The 20,592-nt window shown below is 54.5% G+C and overlaps 1 protein-coding gene across 1 annotated transcript in view; it reads left to right on the top strand.

Annotated features, from left to right (window-relative positions):
* Positions 1-19,056, top strand: part of krtcap2 (keratinocyte associated protein 2) — a 40,968-nt gene extending 21,912 nt beyond the window's left edge. Inside the window, exons 4-5 of the mRNA XM_041181751.1 lie at positions 13,658-13,724; positions 18,859-19,056. Coding sequence (XP_041037685.1) covers positions 13,658-13,724; positions 18,859-18,973 — 182 coding nt within the window. The 3' untranslated portion in view covers positions 18,974-19,056. The remainder of the gene's footprint in view (positions 1-13,657; positions 13,725-18,858) is intronic.
* Positions 19,057-20,592: the final 1,536 nt, after the last annotated feature.

Below are 20,592 nucleotides of genomic sequence, written 5' to 3'. Positions count from 1 at the left end.
AGTGTGCCAGTATTCACAGGGGGTCCTGGGGAGTGTGTCAGTATTTGCAGGGGGTCCGTAAGGAGTGTTTCAGTATTTACAGGGGGTACCCGGGAAATGTGTCAGTATTTACATCGGTTCCCCGGGGAGTGTGTCAGTATTTACAGGGGGTCCCCGGGGAGTGTGTCAGTATTCACAGTAGGTCCCCGGGGAGTGTGTCAGTATTTACAGGCGGTCCCCGGGTAGTGTGTCAGTATTTACAGGGCTTCCCCGGGGAGTGTGTCACTATTTACTGGGGGTATCCGTGAAGTGTGTCAGTATTTACAAGGTGTCTCTCGGGGAGTGTGTCAGTATTTACAGGGGGTCCTGGGGAGTGTGTCAGTATTTACAGGGCGTCCTGGGGAGTGTGTCAGTATTTACAGGGCGTCCTGGGGAGTGTGTCAGGATTTACCGGGTCTCTCGGGGAGTGTGTCAGTATTTACAGGGACTCCCTGGTGAGTGTTTCAGTATTTACAGGGACTCCCCGAGGAGTGTGTCAGTATTTACAGGGACTCCCTGGGGAGTGTGTCAGTAGTTTCAGGGGGTCCCCGGGGAGTGTGTCAGTATTTACAGGGACTCCCAGGGGATTGTGTCAGTATTTACAGGGATTCCCCGGGGAGTGTGTCAGCATTTACAGGCGGTCGCCGGGGAGTGTGTCAGTATTTACAGGGGGTCCACGGGGAGTGCGTCAGTATTTACCGGGTCTCTTGGGGAGTGTGTCAGTATTTACAGGGGGTCCCCGGGGAGTGTGTCAGTATTTACAGGGGGTCCCCGGGGAGTGTGTCAGTATTTACAGGGGTTCCCCGGGGAGTGTGTCAGTATTTACAGGGGGTCCCCGGGGTGTGTGTCAGTATTTACAGGGGGTCCCTGGGGAGTGTGTCAGTATTTACAGGGGGTCCCTGGGGAGTGTGTCAGTATTTACAGGGGGTCCCCGGGGAGTGTGTCAGTATTTGCAGGGTGTCCCCGGGGAGTGTGTCAGTATTTACAGGGGGTCCCCAGGGAGTGTGTCAGCATTTACAGGGGTCCCCGGGGAGTGTGTCAGTATTTGCAGGGCGTCCCTGGGGAGTGTGTCAGTATTTACCGGGTCTCTCGGGGAGTGTGTCTGTATTTACAGGGGGTCCTGGGGAGTGTGTCAATATTTACAGGGGGTCCTGGGGAGTGTGTCAGTATTTACAGGGGGTCCCTGGGGAGTGTGTTAGTATTTACAGGGGGTCCGTGAGGAGTGTGTCAGTATTTACCGGGTGTCCCCGGGGAGTGTGTCACTATTTACAGGGGGTCCCCGGGGAGTGTGTCAGTATTTACAGGGGGTCCCCGGGGAGTGTGTCAGTATTTACAGAGGCTCCCCGGGGAGTGTGTCAGTATTTACAGGGTGTCCCTAGGGGGTGTGTCAGTCTTTATAGGGTGTCCCCGGGGAGTGTGTCAGTATTTACAGGTGGTCCCCGGGGAGTGTGTCAGTATTTACAGTGGGTCCCCGGGGAGTGTGTCAGTATTTACAGGGCTTCCCCGGGGAGTGGGTCACTATATACTGGGGGTATCCGTGAAGTGTGTCAGTATTTACAGGGTGTCTCTCGGTGAGTGTGTCAGTATTTACACGGGGTCCTGGGGAGTGTGTCAGTATTTACAGGGCGTCCTGGGGAGTGTGTCAGGATTTACCGGGTCTCTCGGGGAGTGTGTCAGTATTTACAGGGGGTCCCCGGGGAGTGTTTCTGTATTTACAGGGACTCCCCGGGGAGTGTGTCAGCATTTACAGGCGGTCGCAGTGGAGTGTGTCAGTATTTGCAGGGGGTCCACGGGGAGTGTGTCAGTATTTACCGGGTCTCTTGGGGAGTGTGTCAGTATTTACAGGGGGTCCCCGGGGAGTGTCTCAGTATTTACAGAGGCTCCCCGGGGAGTGTGTCAGTATTTACAGGGTGTCCCTAGGGAGTGTGTCAGTCTTTATAGGGTGTCCCCGGGGAGTGTGTCAGTATTTACAGGGGGTCCACGGGGAGTGTGTCAGTATTTACCGGGTCTCTTGGGGAGTGTGTCAGTATTAACAGGGGGGCCCGGGGAGTGTGTTAGTATTTACAGGGGGTCCCCGGGGAGTGTGTCAGTATTTACAGGGGGTCCCTGGAGAGTGTGTCAGTATTTACAGGGGGTCCCTGGGGAGTGTGTCAGTATTTACAGGGGGTCCCTGGGGAGTGTGTCAGTATTTGCAGGGAGTCCCTGGGGAGTGTGTCAGTATTTACAGGGGGTCCCCGGGGATTGTGTCAGTATTTACAGGGCGTCCCCGGGGAGTGTGTCAGTATTTACCGGGTCTCTCGGGGAGTGTGTCAGTATCTACAGGGAGTCCTGCGGAGTGTGTCAGTATTTACAGGGGGTCCTGGGGAGTGTGTCAGTATTTGCAGGGGGTCCGTGAGGAGTGTGTCAGTATTTACAGGGGGTACCCGGGAAATGTGTCAGCATTTACATCGGGTCCCCGGGGAGTGTGTCAGTATTTACAGGGGGTCCCCGGGGAGTGTGTCAGTATTTACAGTAGGTCCCCGGGGAGTGTGTCAGTATTTACAGGCGGTCCCCGGGTAGTGTGTCAGTATTTACAGGGCTTCCCCGGGGAGTGTGTCACTATTTACTGGGGGTATCCGTGAAGTGTGTCAGTATTTACAGGGTGTCTCTCGGGGAGTGTGTCAGTATTTACAGGGGGTCCCTGGGGAGTGTGTCAGTATTTACAGGGACTCCCCGGGGAGTGTGTCGGTATTTACAGGGGGTCCCCGGGGAGTGTGTCGGTATTTACAGGGGGTCCCCGGGGAGTGTGTCGGAATTTACAGGGAGTCCCGGGGAGTGTGTCAGTATTTACAGGGGGTCGCCGGGGAGTGTGTTAGTATTTACTGGGGTTCCCTGGGGTGTGTGTCAGTTTTTACAGGGACTTCCCGGGGAGTGTCAGTATTTGCAGCGGGTCCCCGGGGAGTGTGTCAGTATTTACAGGGACACCACGGGGAGTGTGTCAGTATTTACAGGGACTCCCCGGGGAGTGTGTCAGTATTTACAGGGACTCCCCGGGGAGTTTGTCAGTATTTACAGGGGGTCCCCGGGGAGTGTGTAAGTATTTACAGGGGGTCCCCGGGGAGTGTGTCAGTATTTACAGGGGGTCCCTGGAGAGTGTGTCAGTATTTACAGGGGGTCCCTGGGGAGTGTGTCAGTATCTACAGGGGGTCCTGCGGAGTGTGCCAGTATTCACAGGGGGTCCTGGGGAGTGTGTCAGTATTTGCAGGGGGTCCGTAAGGAGTGTTTCAGTATTTACAGGGGGTACCCGGGAAATGTGTCAGTATTTACATCGGTTCCCCGGGGAGTGTGTCAGTATTTACAGGGGGTCCCCGGGGAGTGTGTCAGTATTCACAGTAGGTCCCCGGGGAGTGTGTCAGTATTTACAGGCGGTCCCCGGGTAGTGTGTCAGTATTTACAGGGCTTCCCCGGGGAGTGTGTCACTATTTACTGGGGGTATCCGTGAAGTGTGTCAGTATTTACAAGGTGTCTCTCGGGGAGTGTGTCAGTATTTACAGGGGGTCCTGGGGAGTGTGTCAGTATTTACAGGGCGTCCTGGGGAGTGTGTCAGGATTTACCGGGTCTCTCGGGGAGTGTGTCAGTATTTACAGGGACTCCCTGGTGAGTGTTTCAGTATTTACAGGGACTCCCCGAGGAGTGTGTCAGTATTTACAGGGACTCCCTGGGGAGTGTGTCAGTAGTTTCAGGGGGTCCCCGGGGAGTGTGTCAGTATTTACAGGGACTCCCAGGGGATTGTGTCAGTATTTACAGGGATTCCCCGGGGAGTGTGTCAGCATTTACAGGCGGTCGCCGGGGAGTGTGTCAGTATTTACAGGGGGTCCACGGGGAGTGCGTCAGTATTTACCGGGTCTCTTGGGGAGTGTGTCAGTATTTACAGGGGCGTCCCCGGGGAGTTTGTCAGTATTTACAGGGGGTCCTGGGGAGTGTGTCAGTATTTACAGGGGTTCCCCGGGGAGTGTGTCAGTATTTACAGGGGGTCCCCGGGGAGTTTGTCAGTATTTACAGGGGGTCCTGGGGAGTGTGTCAGTATTTACAGGGGTTACCCGGGGAGTGTGTCAGTATTTACAGGGGGTCCCCGGGGAGTGTGTCAGTATTTGCAGGTGAGTCGCCGGGGAGAGTGTCAGTATTTACAGGGGGTCCCCAGGGAGTGTGTCAGTATTTACAGGGGTCCCCGGGGAGTGTGTCAGTATTTGCAGGGCGTCCCTGGGGAGTGTGTCAGTATTTACCGGGTCTCTCGGGGAGTGTGTCTGTATTTACAGGGGGTCCTGGGGAGTGTGTCAATATTTGCAGGGGGTCCTGGGGAGTGTGTCAGTATTTACAGGGGGTCCCTGGGGAGTGTGTTAGTATTTACAGGGGGTCCGTGAGGAGTGTGTCAGTATTTACCGGGTGTCCCCGGGGAGTGTGTCACTATTTACAGGGGGTCCCCGGGGAGTGTGTCAGTATTTACAGGGGGTCCCCGGGGAGTGTGTCAGTATTTACAGAGGCTCCCCGGGGAGTGTGTCAGTATTTACAGGGTGTCCCTAGGGGGTGTGTCAGTCTTTATAGGGTGTCCCCGGGGAGTGTGTCAGTATTTACAGGTGGTCCCCGGGGAGTGTGTCAGTATTTACAGTGGGTCCCCGGGGAGTGTGTCAGTATTTACAGGGCTTCCCCGGGGAGTGGGTCACTATATACTGGGGGTATCCGTGAAGTGTGTCAGTATTTACAGGGTGTCTCTCGGTGAGTGTGTCAGTATTTACACGGGGTCCTGGGGAGTGTGTCAGTATTTACAGGGCGTCCTGGGGAGTGTGTCAGGATTTACCGGGTCTCTCGGGGAGTGTGTCAGTATTTACAGGGGGTCCCCGGGGAGTGTTTCTGTATTTACAGGGACTCCCCGGGGAGTGTGTCAGCATTTACAGGCGGTCGCAGTGGAGTGTGTCAGTATTTGCAGGGGGTCCACGGGGAGTGTGTCAGTATTTACCGGGTCTCTTGGGGAGTGTGTCAGTATTTACAGGGGGTCCCCGGGGAGTGTCTCAGTATTTACAGAGGCTCCCCGGGGAGTGTGTCAGTATTTACAGGGTGTCCCTAGGGAGTGTGTCAGTCTTTATAGGGTGTCCCCGGGGAGTGTGTCAGTATTTACAGGGGGCCCACGGGGAGTGTGTCAGTATTTACCGGGTCTCTTGGGGAGTGTGTCAGTATTAACAGGGGGTCCCCGGGGAGTGTGTTAGTATTTACAGGGGGTCCCCGGGGAGTGTGTCAGTATTTACAGGGGGTCCCTGGAGAGTTTGTCAGTATTTACAGGGGGTCCCTGGGGAGTGTGTCAGTATTTACAGGGGGTCCCTGGGGAGTGTGTCAGTATTTGCAGGGAGTCCCCAGGGAGTGTGTCAGTATTTACAGGGGGTCCCCGGGGATTGTGTCAGTATTTACAGGGCCTCACGGGTAGTGTGTCTGTATTTACCGGGTCTCTAGTGGAGTGTGTCAGTGTTTACAGGGGGTCCTGGGGAGTGTGTCAGTATTTACAGGGGGTCCTGGGGAGTGTGTCAGTATTTGCAGGGGGTCCGTGAGGAGTGTGTCAGTATTTACAGGGGGTACCCGGGAAATGTGTCAGCATTTACATCGGGTCCCCGGGGAGTGTGTCAGTATTTACAGTAGGTCCCCGGGGAGTGTGTCAGTGTATACAGGGGGTCCCCGGGGAGTGTGTCGGTATTTACAAGGGGTCCCCGGGGAGTGTGTCAGTATTTACAGGGAGTCCCGGTTAGTGTGTCAGTATTTACAGGGGGTCGCCGGGGAGTGTGTTAGTATTTACTGGGGTTCCTTGGGGTGTGTGTCAGTTTTTTCAGGGACTCCCCGGGGAGTGTGTCAGTATTTGCAGCGGGTCCCCGGGGAGTGTGTCAGTATTTACAGGGACACCCCGGGGAGTGTGTCAGTATTTACAGGGACTCCCCGGGGAGTGTGTCAGTATTTACAGGGTGTCCACGAGGAGTGTGTCAGTATTTACCGGATGTCTTGGGGAGTGTGTCAGTATTTACAGGGGGTCCCTGGGGAGTGTGTCAGTATTTACAAGGGGTCCTTGGGGAGTGTGTCAGTATTTACAGGGAATCCCGGGGAGTGTGTCAGTATTTACAGGGGGTCGCCCGGGAGTGTGTTAGCATTTACTGGGGTTCCTTGGGGTGTGTGTCAGTTTTTACAGGGACTCCCCGGGGATTGTGTCAGTATTTGCAGCGGGTCCCCGGGGAGTGTGTCTGTATTTACAGGGACACCCCGGGGAGTGTGTCAGTATTTACAGGGACTCCCCGGGGAGTGTGTCAGTATTTACAGGGTGTCCACGAGGAGTGTGTCAGTATTTACCGGTTGTCTTGGGGAGTGTGTCAGTATTTACAGGGGGTCCCTGGGGAGTGTGTCAGTATTTACAGGGGGTCCCTGCGGAGTGTGTCAGTATTTACAGGGGCTCCCCGGGGAGTGTGTCAGTATTTACAGGGTGTCCCCAGGGAATGTGTCAGTATTTGCAGGGAGTCCCCAGGGAGTGTGTCAGTATTTACAGGGGCTCCCCGGGGATTGTGTCAGTATTTACAGGGCGTCCCCGGGGAGTGTGTCAGTATTTACCGGGTCTCTCGGGGAGTGTGTCAGTATCTACAGGGGGTCCTGCGGAGTGTGTCAGTATTTACAGGGGGTCCTGGGGAGTGTGTCAGTATTTGCAGGGGGTCCGTGAGGAGTGTGTCAGTATTTACAGGGGGTACCCGGGAAATGTGTCAGCATTTACATCGGGTCCCCGGGGAGTGTGTCAGTATTTACAGGGGGTCCCCGGGGAGTGTGTCAGTATTTACAGTAGGTCCCCGGGGAGTGTGTCAGTGTATACAGGGGGTCCCCGGGGAGTGTGTCGGTATTTACAGGGGGTCCCCGGGGAGTGTGTCGGTATTTACAAGGGGTCCCCGGGGAGTGTGTCAGTATTTACAGGGAGTCCCGGTTAGTGTGTCAGTATTTACAGGGGGTCGCCGGGGAGTGTGTTAGTATTTACTGGGGTTCCTTGGGGTGTGTGTCAGTTTTTTCAGGGACTCCCCGGGGAGTGTGTCAGTATTTGCAGCGGGTCCCCGGGGAGTGTGTCGGTATTTACAGGGACACCCCGGGGAGTGTGTCAGTATTTACAGGGACTCCCCGGGGAGTGTGTCAGTATTTACAGGGTGTCCACGAGGAGTGTGTCAGTATTTACCGGATGTCTTGGGGAGTGTGTCAGTATTTACAGGGGGTCCCTGGGGAGTGTGTCAGTATTTACAAGGGGTCCCTGGGGAGTGTGTCAGTATTTACAGGGAATCCCGGGGAGTGTGTCAGTATTTACAGGGGGTCGCCGGGGAGTGTGTTAGTATTTACTGGGGTTCCTTGGGGTGTGTGTCAGTTTTTACAGGGACTCCCCGGGGATTGTGTCAGTATTTGCAGCGGGTCCCCGGGGAGTGTGTCAGTATTTACAGGGACACCCCGGGGAGTGTGTCAGTATTTACAGGGTGTCCACGAGGAGTGTGTCAGTATTTACCGGTTGTCTTGGGGAGTGTGTCAGTATTTACAGGGGGTCCCTGGGGAGTGTGTCAGTATTTACAGGGGGTCCCTGCGGAGTGTGTCAGTATTTACAGGGGCTCCCCGGGGAGTGTGTCAGTATTTACAGGGTGTCCCCAGGGAATGTGTCAGTATTTACAGGGGGTCCCCGGGGAGTGTGTCAGTATTTACAGGGGCTCCCCGGGGATTGTGTCAGTATTTACAGGGGGTCTCGGGGGTTGTGTCAGTGTTTACAGGGTGTCCCCGGGGAGTGTGTCAGTATTAACCGGGTCTCTCGGGGAGTGTGTCAGTATTTACAGTTGGTCCCCGGGTTGTGTGTCAGTATTTGCAGGGTGTCCCGGGGAGTGTGTCAGTATTTACAGGGTGTCCCTAGGGAGTGTGTCAGTCTTTATAGGGTGTCCCCGGGGAGTGTGTCAGTATTTACAGGGGGCCCACGGGGAGTGTGTCAGTATTTACCGGGTCTCTTGGGGAGTGTGTCAGTATTAACAGGGGGTCCCCGGGGAGTGTGTTAGTATTTACAGGGGGTCCCCGGGGAGTGTGTCAGTATTTACAGGGGGTCCCTGGAGAGTTTGTCAGTATTTACAGGGGGTCCCTGGGGAGTGTGTCAGTATTTACAGGGGGTCCCTGGGGAGTGTGTCAGTATTTGCAGGGAGTCCCCAGGGAGTGTGTCAGTATTTACAGGGGGTCCCCGGGGATTGTGTCAGTATTTACAGGGCGTCCCCGGGGAGTGTGTCAGTATTTACCGGGTCTCTCGGGGAGTGTGTCAGTATCTACAGGGGGTCCTGCGGAGTGTGTCAGTATTTACAGGGGGTCCTGGGGAGTGTGTCAGTATTTGCAGGGGGTCCGTGAGGAGTGTGTCAGTATTTACAGGGGGTACCCGGGAAATGTGTCAGCATTTACATCGGGTCCCCGGGGAGTGTGTCAGTATTTACAGTAGGTCCCCGGGGAGTGTGTCAGTATTTACAGGGGGTCCCCGGGGAGTGTGTCGGTATTTACAGGGGGTCCCCGGGGAGTGTGTCAGTATTTACAGGGAGTCCCGGTTAGTGTGTCAGTATTTACAGGGGGTCGCCGGGGAGTGTGTTAGTATTTACTGGGGTTCCTTGGGGTGTGTGTCAGTTTTTTCAGGGACTCCCCGGGGAGTGTGTCAGTATTTGCAGCGGGTCCCCGGGGAGTGTGTCAGTATTTACAGGGACACCCCGGGGAGTGTGTCAGTATTTACAGGGACTCCCCGGGGAGTGTGTCAGTATTTACAGGGTGTCCACGAGGAGTGTGTCAGTATTTACCGGATGTCTTGGGGAGTGTGTCAGTATTTACAGGGGGTCCCTGGGGAGTGTGTCAGTATTTACAAGGGCTCCCTGGGGAGTGTGTCAGTATTTACAGGGAATCCCGGGGAGTGTGTCAGTATTTACAGGGGGTCGCCCGGGAGTGTGTTAGCATTTACTGGGGTTCCTTGGGGTGTGTGTCAGTTTTTACAGGGACTCCCCGGGGATTGTGTCAGTATTTGCAGCGGGTCCCCGGGGAGTGTGTCTGTATTTACAGGGACACCCCGGGGAGTGTGTCAGTATTTACAGGGACTCCCCGGGGAGTGTGTCAGTATTTACAGGGTGTCCACGAGGAGTGTGTCAGTATTTACCGGTTGTCTTGGGGAGTGTGTCAGTATTTACAGGGGGTCCCTGGGGAGTGTGTCAGTATTTACAGGGGGTCCCTGCGGAGTGTGTCAGTATTTACAGGGGCTCCCCGGGGAGTGTGTCAGTATTTACAGGGTGTCCCCAGGGAATGTGTCAGTATTTGCAGGGAGTCCCCAGGGAGTGTGTCAGTATTTACAGGGGCTCCCCGGGGATTGTGTCAGTATTTACAGGGCGTCCCCGGGGAGTGTGTCAGTATTTACCGGGTCTCTCGGGGAGTGTGTCAGTATCTACAGGGGGTCCTGCGGAGTGTGTCAGTATTTACAGGGGGTCCTGGGGAGTGTGTCAGTATTTGCAGGGGGTCCGTGAGGAGTGTGTCAGTATTTACAGGGGGTACCCGGGAAATGTGTCAGCATTTACATCGGGTCCCCGGGGAGTGTGTCAGTATTTACAGGGGGTCCCCGGGGAGTGTGTCAGTATTTACAGTAGGTCCCCGGGGAGTGTGTCAGTGTATACAGGGGGTCCCCGGGGAGTGTGTCGGTATTTACAGGGGGTCCCCGGGGAGTGTGTCGGTATTTACAAGGGGTCCCCGGGGAGTGTGTCAGTATTTACAGGGAGTCCCGGTTAGTGTGTCAGTATTTACAGGGGGTCGCCGGGGAGTGTGTTAGTATTTACTGGGGTTCCTTGGGGTGTGTGTCAGTTTTTTCAGGGACTCCCCGGGGAGTGTGTCAGTATTTGCAGCGGGTCCCCGGGGAGTGTGTCGGTATTTACAGGGACACCCCGGGGAGTGTGTCAGTATTTACAGGGACTCCCCGGGGAGTGTGTCAGTATTTACAGGGTGTCCACGAGGAGTGTGTCAGTATTTACCGGATGTCTTGGGGAGTGTGTCAGTATTTACAGGGGGTCCCTGGGGAGTGTGTCAGTATTTACAAGGGGTCCATGGGGAGTGTGTCAGTATTTACAGGGGAAACCCCAGGGAGTGTGTCAGTATTTACAGGGGGTCGCCGGGGAGTGTGTTAGTATTTACTGGGGTTCCTTGGGGTGTGTGTCAGTTTTTACAGGGACTCCCCGGGGATTGTGTCAGTATTTGCAGCGGGTCCCCGGGGAGTGTGTCAGTATTTACAGGGACACCCCGGGGAGTGTGTCAGTATTTACAGGGTGTCCACGAGGAGTGTGTCAGTATTTACCGGTTGTCTTGGGGAGTGTGTCAGTATTTACAGGGGGTCCCTGGGGAGTGTGTCAGTATTTACAGGGGGTCCCTGGGGAGTGTGTCAGTATTTACAGGGGGTCCCTGCGGAGTGTGTCAGTATTTACAGGGGCTCCCCGGGGAGTGTGTCAGTATTTACAGGGTGTCCCCAGGGAATGTGTCAGTATTTACAGGGGGTCCCCGGGGAGTGTGTCAGTATTTACAGGGGCTCCCCGGGGATTGTGTCAGTATTTACAGGGGGTCCCTGGGGAGTATGTCAGTATTTACAGGGTGTCCCCAGGGAGTGTGTCAGTATTTACAGGGGGTCTCCGGGGGTTGTGTCAGTGTTTACAGGGTGTCCCCGGGGAGTGTGTCAGTATTAACCGGGTCTCTCGGGGAGTGTGTCAGTATTTACAGTTGGTCCCCGGGTTGTGTGTCAGTATTTGCAGGGTGTCCCGGGGAGTGTGTCAGTATTTACAGGGGGTCGCCTGGGAGTGTGTTAGTATTTCCTGGCGTTCCCTGGGGTGTGTGTCAGTATTTACAGGGATACCCCGGGGCGTGTGTCAGTATTTGCAGTGGGTCCCTGGGGAGTGTGTCAGTATTTACAGGCACTTCCCGGGGAGTGTGTCAGTATTTACAGGGACTCCCCGGGGAGTGTGTCAGCATTTACAGGCGGTCCCCGGGGAGTGTGTCAGTATTTACAGGGTGTCCACGGGGAGTGTGTCAGTATTTACCGGATCTCTTGGGGAGTGTGTCAGTATCTACAGGGGGTCCCCGGGGAGTTTGTCAGTATTTACAGGGGCTCCCCGGGGAGTGTGTCAGTATTTACGGGGTGTCCCCAGGGAATGTGTCTGTATTTATAGGGGGTCCCCGGGGAGTGTGTCAGTATTTACAGGGGGTCCCTGGGGAGTGTGTCAGTATTTACAGGGTGTCCCCAGGCAGTGTGTCAGTATTTACAGGGCGTCCCTGGGGAGTGTGTCAGTTTTAACCGGGTCTCTCGGGTTTTGTGTCAGTATTTACAGTTGGTCCCCGGGTTGTGTGTCAGTATTTACAGGGGGTCCCCGGGGAGTGTGTCAGTATTTACAGGGGGGCCTCCGGCGAGTGTGTCAGTATTTACGGGGCGTCCCCGGGGAGTGTGTCATTATTAACCGGGTCTCTCGGGGGCTGTGTCAGTATTTACAGTTGGTCCCCGGGTTGTGTGTCAGTATTTACATGGGGTCCCCGGGGAGTGTGTCAGTATTTACAGGGGGGTCTCCGGGGAGTGTGTCAGTATTTACAGTGGTTCCCCGGGGTGTGTGTCGGTATTTACAGTAGGTCCCTGGGGAGTGTGCCAGTATTTGCAGGGACTTCCCGGGTAGTGTGTCAGTATTTACAGGGGGTCCCCGGGGATTGTGTGAGTATTTACCGGGTCTCTCGGGGAGTGTGTCAGTATTTACAGGTACTCCCCGGGGAGTGTGTCAGTATTTGCAGGGGTCCCCGGGGAGTGTGTCAGTATTTACTGGGTCTCCCCGGGGAGTGTGTCAGTATTTACTGGGACTCCCCGGGGACTGTGTCAGTATTTACAGGGACTCCCCGGGGAGCGTGTCAGTATTTACAGGGTGTCCCCGGGGAGCGTGTCAGTATTTACAGGGTGTCCCCGGGGAGCTTGTCAGTATTTACATGGACTCCCCGAGGAGTGTGTCAGCATTTACAGGGACTCCCCGGGTAGTGTGTCAGTATTTACCGGGTCTCTCGGGGAGTGTGTCAGTATTTACATGGGCTCCCCGGGGAGTGTGTCAGTATTTACAGTGACTCCCCGGGTAGTGTGTCACTATTTACCGGGTCTCTCGGGGAGTGTGTCAGTATTTACAGGGAGTCCCCGGGGAGTGTGTCAGTATTTACAGGGGCTCCCCGGGGTATGTGTCAGTATTTACAGGGCGTCCCCGGGGAGTGTGTCAGTAGTTTCCGGGTCTCTGGGGGAGTGTGTCACTATTTACAGGGGGTCCTGGGGAGTGTGTCAGTATTTACAGGCGGTCCCCGGGGAGTGTGTCAGTATTTACAGGGCGTCCCCGGGGAGTGTGTCAGCAGTTACAGCGGGTCCCCGGGGAGTGTGTCAGTATTTACCGGGTCACTCGGTGAGTGTGTCAGTATTTACAGGCGGTTTTGGGGAGTGTGTCAGTATTTACCGGGTCACTCGGTGAGTGTGTCAGTATTTACAGGGGGTTTTGGGGAGTGTGTCAGTATTTACCGGGTCACTCGGTGAGTGTGTCACTATTTCCCGGGGGTCATGGGGAATGTGTCAGTATTTCCAGGGGGTCCCCGGGGAGTGTGTGAGTATTTACCGGGTCTCTCGGGGAGTGTGTCAGTATTTACAGGGGGTCATGCGGAGTGTGTCAGTACTTACAGGGGGTCCCCGGGGAGTGTGGCAGTATTTACCGGGTCTCTCGGTGAGTGTGTCAGTATTTACAGGGGGTCCCCAGGGAGTGTGTCAGTATTTACAATGAGTCCCCAGGGAGTGTGTCAGTATTTACAGGGTGTCCCCAAGGAATGTGTCAGTATTTACAGGGGGTCCCTGGGGAGTGTCAGTATTTACAGCGGGTCCCTGGGGAGTGTGTCGGTATTTACAGGGGGTCCCCAGGGAGTGTGTCAGTATTTACAGGGGGTCCCCGGGGAGTGTGTCAGTATTTACAGGGGGTCCCTGGGGAGTGTGTCAGTATTTACAGGGGGTCCCCGGGGAGTGTGTCAGTATTTACAGGGAACCCTGAGAGTGTGTCAGTATTTACAGGGGGTCCCCGGGGAGTGTGTCAGTATTTATAGGAGGTCCCTGGGGAGTGTGTCAGTATTTACAGGAGGTCCCCGGGGAGTGTGTCAGTATTTACAGGGGGTCCCCGGGGAGTGTGTCAGTATTTACAGGGGGTCCCCGGTGAGTGGGTCAGTATTTACAGGGGGCTCCCGGGGAGTGTGTCAGTATTTACCGCGTCTCTCGGGGAGTTTGTCAGTATTTACTGGGGCTCTCTGGAGTGTGTGATTCTCCCAATGTTGGCCTGGCTGAAAGAAGTGTAGACAACGTTAGGGACTCTGGGAGAATGCAGAGAAGCAAGTGGATCTTGATGTGCTGTGCAGAGTGAACCAGTACACCTGATGTGAACGACCCCCTCCCTGCTCCTTTAAAAACAGGCCTGGTGCCATTTTGAGTTGTGATCTTTAACAGTGCAGCCCTGAGATTGAATAAATCCCTTGGCTGTGGTATGCGGGTTATTCAGAGCTGAATTGTCTCTTCCTTTTGTCCTAGTCACAGTGTGTTTGCTGCTGTCTCTCTTTGCATCGGCCCTGATCCACCGGGTGTGCGTCACTACCTGGTAAGTATCTGTTCATGGCCTAGCAATCACCTCACTCTGTCTAAATGGATCATAAATATTACAGGGCAAAGAAGGAGGCCATTCAGCTATCAGAGCGTTTCCCGGCTTTTCCTTGAGGCAACCCACTGACCCGCTCTCTCCCCATATCCCTGTGTCAATCCCCAAACTAATCCCACTCCCCCACTCTCTCCCCATAGCCCTGTATCAATCCGAGACTAATCCCACTGCCCCACTTTCTCCCCATAGCCGTGTATCAGTCCCCAACTAATCCCACTGCCCCACTCTCTCCCCGTAGCCCTGTATCAATCCGAGACTAATCCCACTGCCCAGGTCTCTCCCCATTGCCCTGTGTCAATCCCCAAACTAATCCCACTGCCCCGCTCTCTCCCCATAGCCCTGTATCAATCCCAAACTAATCCCACTGCCCCGCTCTCTACCCAAAGCCCTGTATCAATCCCCAAACTAATCCCACTGCCCCGCTCTCTCCCCATAGCCCTGTGTCAAACCCCAAACTAATCCCACTGTCCCGCTGTCTCCCCATAGCCCTGTATCAATCCCCAAACTAATCCCACTCCCCCGCTCTCTCCCCAAAGCCCTGTATCAATCCCCAAACTAATCCCACTGCCCCGCTCTCTACCCAAAGCCCTGTATCAATCCCCAAACTAATCCCACTGCCCCGCTCTCTCCCCATAGCCCTGTATCAAACCCCAAACTAATCCCACTGTCCCGCTGTCTCCCCATAGCCCTGTATCAATCCCCAAACTAATCCCACTGCCCCACTATCTCCCCCATAGTACTGTGTCAATCCCCAAACTAATCCCACTGCTCCGTTCTCCCCATAGCCCTGTATCAAACCCCAAACGAATCCCACTGCCCAGCTCTCCCCATGGCCCTGTATCAATCTCCAAACTAATCCCACTGCCCCACTCTCTGCCCATAGCCCTGTATCAATCCCAGACGAATCCCACTGCCCCGCTCTCTCCCCATAGCCCTGTATCAATCCCCAAACTAATCCCACTGCCCCACTCTCTCCCCATAGCCCTGTATCAATCCCAGACTAATCCCACTGCCCCACTCTCTCCCCATAGCCCTGTATCAATCCCCAAACTAATCCCACTGCCCCACTCTCTCCCCATAGCTCTGTATCAATCCCAGACTAATCCCACTGACCCGCTCTCTCCCCATGGCCCTGTATCAGTCCCCAAACGAATCCCACTGCCCCACTCTCTCCCCATAGCCCTGTATCAATCCTAGACTAATCCCACTGCCCTGCTCTCTCCCCATAGCCCTGGTATAATTCTGGTAAATGTATACTCTGCTCTCTCCAAGGGCAGTTGATGCTGAAGGTGTGGTGCCCTGAACCTGCTGAAAGAGGGGTTGGTGAGGGTTTGTCATCAGGGCAGATCCGTGATCTCGTGGTACATGCCTGAAAGCTGCTGAATTGCAGTGTACCACCTTGGTTCCTGCTGGGGAAATCAACCAAGTGTTCCCTGCGTGGAGTTCTGGTGCTCAGGTGATGGCCCAGGCAGTCGAATAGCCTGACTCAGGGTTCCGCATCTTCAGAGGCGGGTAGGATTAGGAGGGATCAAAGTCCTGCGCAGGGAGTTTCCCCACCTCAGGAGGGAGGAGGGAGGAGGTGCCTGGCAGGGCCAGCAGTGTTTTTAAAAACAAAAAACTGCGGATGCTGGAAATCCAAAACAGAAACAGAATTACCTGGAAAAACTCAGCAGGTCTGGCAGCATCGGCGGGGAAGAAAAGAGTTGACGTTTCGAGTCCTCATGACCCTTCAGCAGAACTGGTTGAATCCAAGGAGAGGGGTGAAATATAAGCTGGTTTAAGGTGGGGGGTGTGTGGGGGCAGAAGGGGTGGTGGGGGTGGTTGTAGGGACAAGCAAGCAGTGATAGGAGCAGATAATCAAAAGATGTCACAGACAAAAGAACACAGAGGTGTGGAAGGTGGTGATATTATCTAAACGAATGTGCTAATTAAGAATGGATGGCAGGGCACTCAAGGTACAGCTCTAGTGGGGGTGGGGTGAAATAAGACTAAAAGGGCATAAAAGGTATAGATTTAAAAATAATGGAAATCGGTGGGAAAAGAAAAATCTATATAAATTATTGGAAAAACAAAAGGAAGGGTGAAGAAACAGAAAGTGGGTGGGGATGGAGGAGGGAGTTCAAGACCTAAAGTTGTTGAATTCAATATTCAGTCCGGAAGGCTGTAAAGTGCCTAGTCGGAAGATGAGGTGCTGTTCCTCCAGTTTGCGTTGGGCTTCACTGGAACAATGCAGCAAGCCAAGGACAGACATGTGGGCAAGAGAGCAGGGTGGAGTGTTGAAATGGTAAGCGACAGGGAGGTCTGGGTCATTCTTGCGGACAGACCGCAGGTGTTCTGCAAAGCGGTCGCCCAGTCTGCGTTTGGTCTCTCCAATGTAGAGGAGACCACATTGGGAGCAACAAATGCAGTAGACTAAATTGAGGGAAGTGCAAGTGAAATGCTGCTTCACTTGAAAGGAGTGTTTGGGCCCTTGGACGGTGAGGAGAGAGGAAGTGAAGGGGCAGGTGTTACATCTTTGGTGTGGGCATGGGGTGGTGCCATAGGTGGGGGTTGAGGAGTAGGGGGTGATGGAGGAGTGGACCAGGGTGTCCTGGAGGGAATGATCCCTACAGAATGCCGACGGGGGGTGAAGGGAAGATGTGTTTGGTGGTGGCATCATGCTGGAGTTGGCAGAAATGGCGGAGGATGATCCTTTGAATGCGGAGGCTGGTGGGGTGATAAGTGAGGACAAAGAGGGACCCTATCATGTTTCTGGGAGGGAGGAGAAGGCGTGAGGGCGGATGCGCGGGAGATGGGCCGGACACGATTGAGGGCCCTGTCAATGACCATGGGTGGAAAACCTCGGTTAAGGAAGAAGGAGGACATGTCAGAGGAACTGTTTTTGAAGGTAGCATCATCGGAACAGATGCGACGGAGGCGAAGGAACTGAGAGATTGGGATGGAGTACTTACAGGAAGCGGGGTGTGAGGAGCTGTAGTCGAGGTAGCTGTGGTAGTCGGTGGGTTTGTAATGGATATTGGTGGACAGTCTATCACCAGAGATTGAGACAGAGAGGTCAAGGAAGGGAAGGGAAGTGTCAGAGATGGGCCACGTGAAAATGATGGAGGGTGGAGATTGGAAACAAAATTAATAAATTTTTCCAAGTCCCGGCGAGAGCATGAAGCAGCACCGAAGTAATCATCGATGTACTGGAGAAAGAGTTGTGGAAGGGGGCTGGAGTAGGACTGGAACAAGGAATGTTCCACATACCCCATAAAGAGACAGGCATTCAAAGGATCATCCTCCGCCATTTCCGCTAACTCTAGCATGGTGCCACCACCAAACACGTCTTCCCTTCACCCCCCCACCCCACCCCCACCCCACCACCCCCCCCACCTCCCCACCCGGCACCATTCCATAGGGACCGTTCCCTTCGGGACACCCTGGTCCACTCCTCCAGACCTCCCTGTCGCTTGCCATTTTAACACTCCACCCTGCTCTCTTGCCCACATGTCTGTCCTTGGCTTGCTGCATTGTTCCAGTGAAGCCCAATGCAAACTGGAGGAACAACACCTCATCTTCCGACTAGGCCCTTTACAGCCTTCCGGACTGAATATTGAATTCAACAATTTTAGATCATGAACTCTCCCCTCTATCCCCACCCCCTTTCCGATTCTTCCCCCTCCATTTTGTTTTTTCCAATTATTTATATAGATTTTTCTTTTCCCACTTATTTCCATTATTTTTAAATGTATTCCACCCATGGTTTATTTCACCCCACCCCACCCCCACTAGAGCTATCTGTACCTTGCTTGTCCTGCTCTCCAATCTTAATTAGCACATTCTTTAGATAATATCACCACCTTCAGCACCTCTTTGTCCTTTTGTCTGTGACATCTTTTGGTTATCTCCACCTATCACTGCTTGCTTGTCCCTACAACCACCCACCACCACCGCCCCCCCCCACTTCTCCCCCCATCCCCCCACCTTAAACCAGCTTATATTTCACCCCTTTCCTATTTTTACTTAGTTCTGTTGAAGGGTCATGAGGACTCGAAACGTTAACTTTGCTCTTCTCCACTGATGCTGCCAGACCTGCTGAGTTTTTCCAGCTATTTCTGTTTCTGTTCCAGCAGTTTTTTTTGTTCATTTATGGGATGTGGGTGTCGCTGGCTGGGCCCAGCATTTATTTCCCATCCCTAATTGCCCCTTGAGAAGGTGGGTGTGAGCCGCCTTCTTGAGCTGCTGCAGTCCCTGTGGTGTAGGTACACCCACCGTGCTGTTAGAGAGGGAGTTCCAGGATTTGAACCCAGCGACAGTGAAGGAACAGCCGATATATTTCCAAGTCAGGATGGTGAGTGGCTTGGAGGGGAACTTCCAGGTGGTGGTGTTCCCCATGTGTCTGCTGCCCTTGTCCTTCTAGATGGTAGTGGTCGTGGGTTTGGAAGGTGTTGTCTAAGGAGCCTTGGTGAGTTGCTGCAGTGCATCTTGTAGATGGTACACACACTGCTGCTACTGTGCGTCGGTGGTGGAGGGAGTGAATGTTTGTGGATGGGGAGCCGATCAAGCGGGGCTGCTTTGTCCTGGATGGTGTCGAGCTTCTTGAGTGTTGTGGGAGCTGCACTCATCCAGGCAAGTGGGGAGTATTCCATCCCACTCCTGACTTGTGCCTTGTAGATGGTGGACAGGCTTTGGGGAGTCAGGAGGTGAGTTACTCACTGCAGGATTCTCAGCCTCTGACCTGCTCTTGTAGCCACAGTATTTATATGGCTGGTCCAGTTCAGTTTCTGGTCAATGGTAACCCCCAGGATGTTGATAGTGGGGGATTGTGATGGTAATGCCATTGAATGTCAAGGGGGTGATGGTTGGATTCTCTCTTGTTGGAGATGGTCATTTCCTGGCACTTCTGTGGTGTGAATGTTACTTGCCACTTGTCAGCCCCGAGCCTGGATATTGTCCAGGTCTTGCTGCATTTGGACACGGGCTGCTTCAGTCGAGGGGATTATTCGGTCAGCTGAGCCTTTGACCCGAGCAGGGTCATCAGTCATGACCTTTGACTAATGGTGTGGTTCCTCTCTCTTTCTCTCTCTCTCTGTAGCTTCATCTTTTCCATGATCGGACTGTACTACGTTAACAAGCTGTCTGCCACCCTGTATCAGGCAGGACCCCCCCCTCCCCTCGCCAGCAAGACTCCCAAGAAGAAGAGGAATTGAAGCTGACGTGTGTCTCCCCCCCTCCACTGTGCACGTGTGCTGTTCTGCGCTGCTGGAATAAAGATGGGTGTAATTTTTATTCAGACGGGCTCTGCTGTTTCTTGACGCTGTACTGCTCACTCAAGAAAAAGAAATAAACCCACTGAGAGGCCAAGAATAACCTCACTGTCTCCCTCCCCTCCACCCCCCCACCTCGGCTTCCTCCTTCCTACCCACCCAGCCTCTCCCTAACCCCCCCATCGCTGCCCGGGTCTCTCCCCAACCCCCAATAACAGCCCCTCTCCCACCCACATCACTACCCAGGTTTCTCCCCCACACCCCCCTGGACTCTTGCCTCACTACCCCCCCCCCACCAGAATCTCCCCACACCCCCCCCTTTGGTGTCCCCTTCTCTCTGTCCCCCCCAGAAGATCCCATGGCCGTTGTTGGAAATGGAGCAGGAGAGTTCTGCCCACGTCCCAGTACATAACGCTTAGCGCGTAACGCTCGGCTTGTAACGCTCAGCTCGTAACGCTCAGCTCGTAACGCTCAGCTCGTAACACTCGGCTTGTAACGCTCAGCGCGTAACGCTCAGCGCGTAACGCTCGGCTCGTAACGCTCAGCTCGTAACGCTCAGCTCGTAACGCTCGGCACGTAACGCTCAGCTCGTAACGCTCAGCGCGTAACGCTCGGCTCGTAACGCTCAGCTCGTAACGCTCAGCTCGTAACGCTCAGCTCGTAACGTTCAGCTCGTAACGCTCAGTTATCATGGTTGATCCCGTTTTGCGATCTTGCTCTGCGCAAATTCGCTGTCCTGTTTCCTCCTTTACAACAGTGACCTCACAGCAAAATGTAGCACCTCATTGGCTGTGAAATGCTTCAGGATGTCCTCAGGTGGGGAAAGGCCTGAGGGGAATGGGATCTTTCACATTGACCCAAGAGGGCAGACGGGGCCCTCGGTTTAACATCTCACCCTGAAAGATGGCACCTCCGACAGTGCGGCACTCTCTCAGCGCTGATGCTCCGACAGTGCGGTGCTCCCTCAGTACTGACCCTCCGACAGTGCGGTGCTCCCTCAGTACTGACCCTCCGACAGTGCGGTGCTCCCTCAGTACTGACCCTCCGACAGTGCGGCGCTCCCTCAGTACTGACCCTCCGACAGTGCGGCGCTCCCTCAGTACTGACCCTCCGACAGTGTGGCACTCCCTCAGTACTGACCCTCCGACAGTGCGGCACTCCCTCAGTACTGGTACCAGGAATCTCGGCTGGGTTATGGGGCTCAGGAGTGGGACTTGAATCCACGACCTTTTGACTGCACCAGTGATCAACATGGACAGAGCAGCAAAGGGAAAGGCCTGGAATGGGGAAGTGGCAAGTGGCGGTGGGGCTGGGTGCTGGGTGGGGAGTGGGGCAGTTGGAATGAGACTGGATTGTGGGAATCGCCACGCTCGAGTCACACAGGCTGCCGAGGTCCGTTGTTCTTCAGTGTGTCAGCAGAGGGCAGTGTTGTGCGGCTTTAAGCCATGTTGAGAGCAACGAGAGGGACCAGAGAAGACCATTCGGCCCCTCCAACTTGAGGTGATTTTGGTGCTGGGAGGGTGAATTCAAGACAACAGCCAATTGAAAGCAGACAGTTCCAG

The sequence above is a fragment of the Carcharodon carcharias genome (genome assembly GCF_017639515.1).
Source record: "Carcharodon carcharias isolate sCarCar2 chromosome 36 unlocalized genomic scaffold, sCarCar2.pri SUPER_36_unloc_2, whole genome shotgun sequence".
Lineage (NCBI taxonomy): Eukaryota > Metazoa > Chordata > Chondrichthyes > Lamniformes > Lamnidae > Carcharodon > Carcharodon carcharias.
The sequence above is the reverse complement of the archived record's forward strand: the minus strand, read 5'-3'. Positions and strand labels throughout refer to the sequence as shown.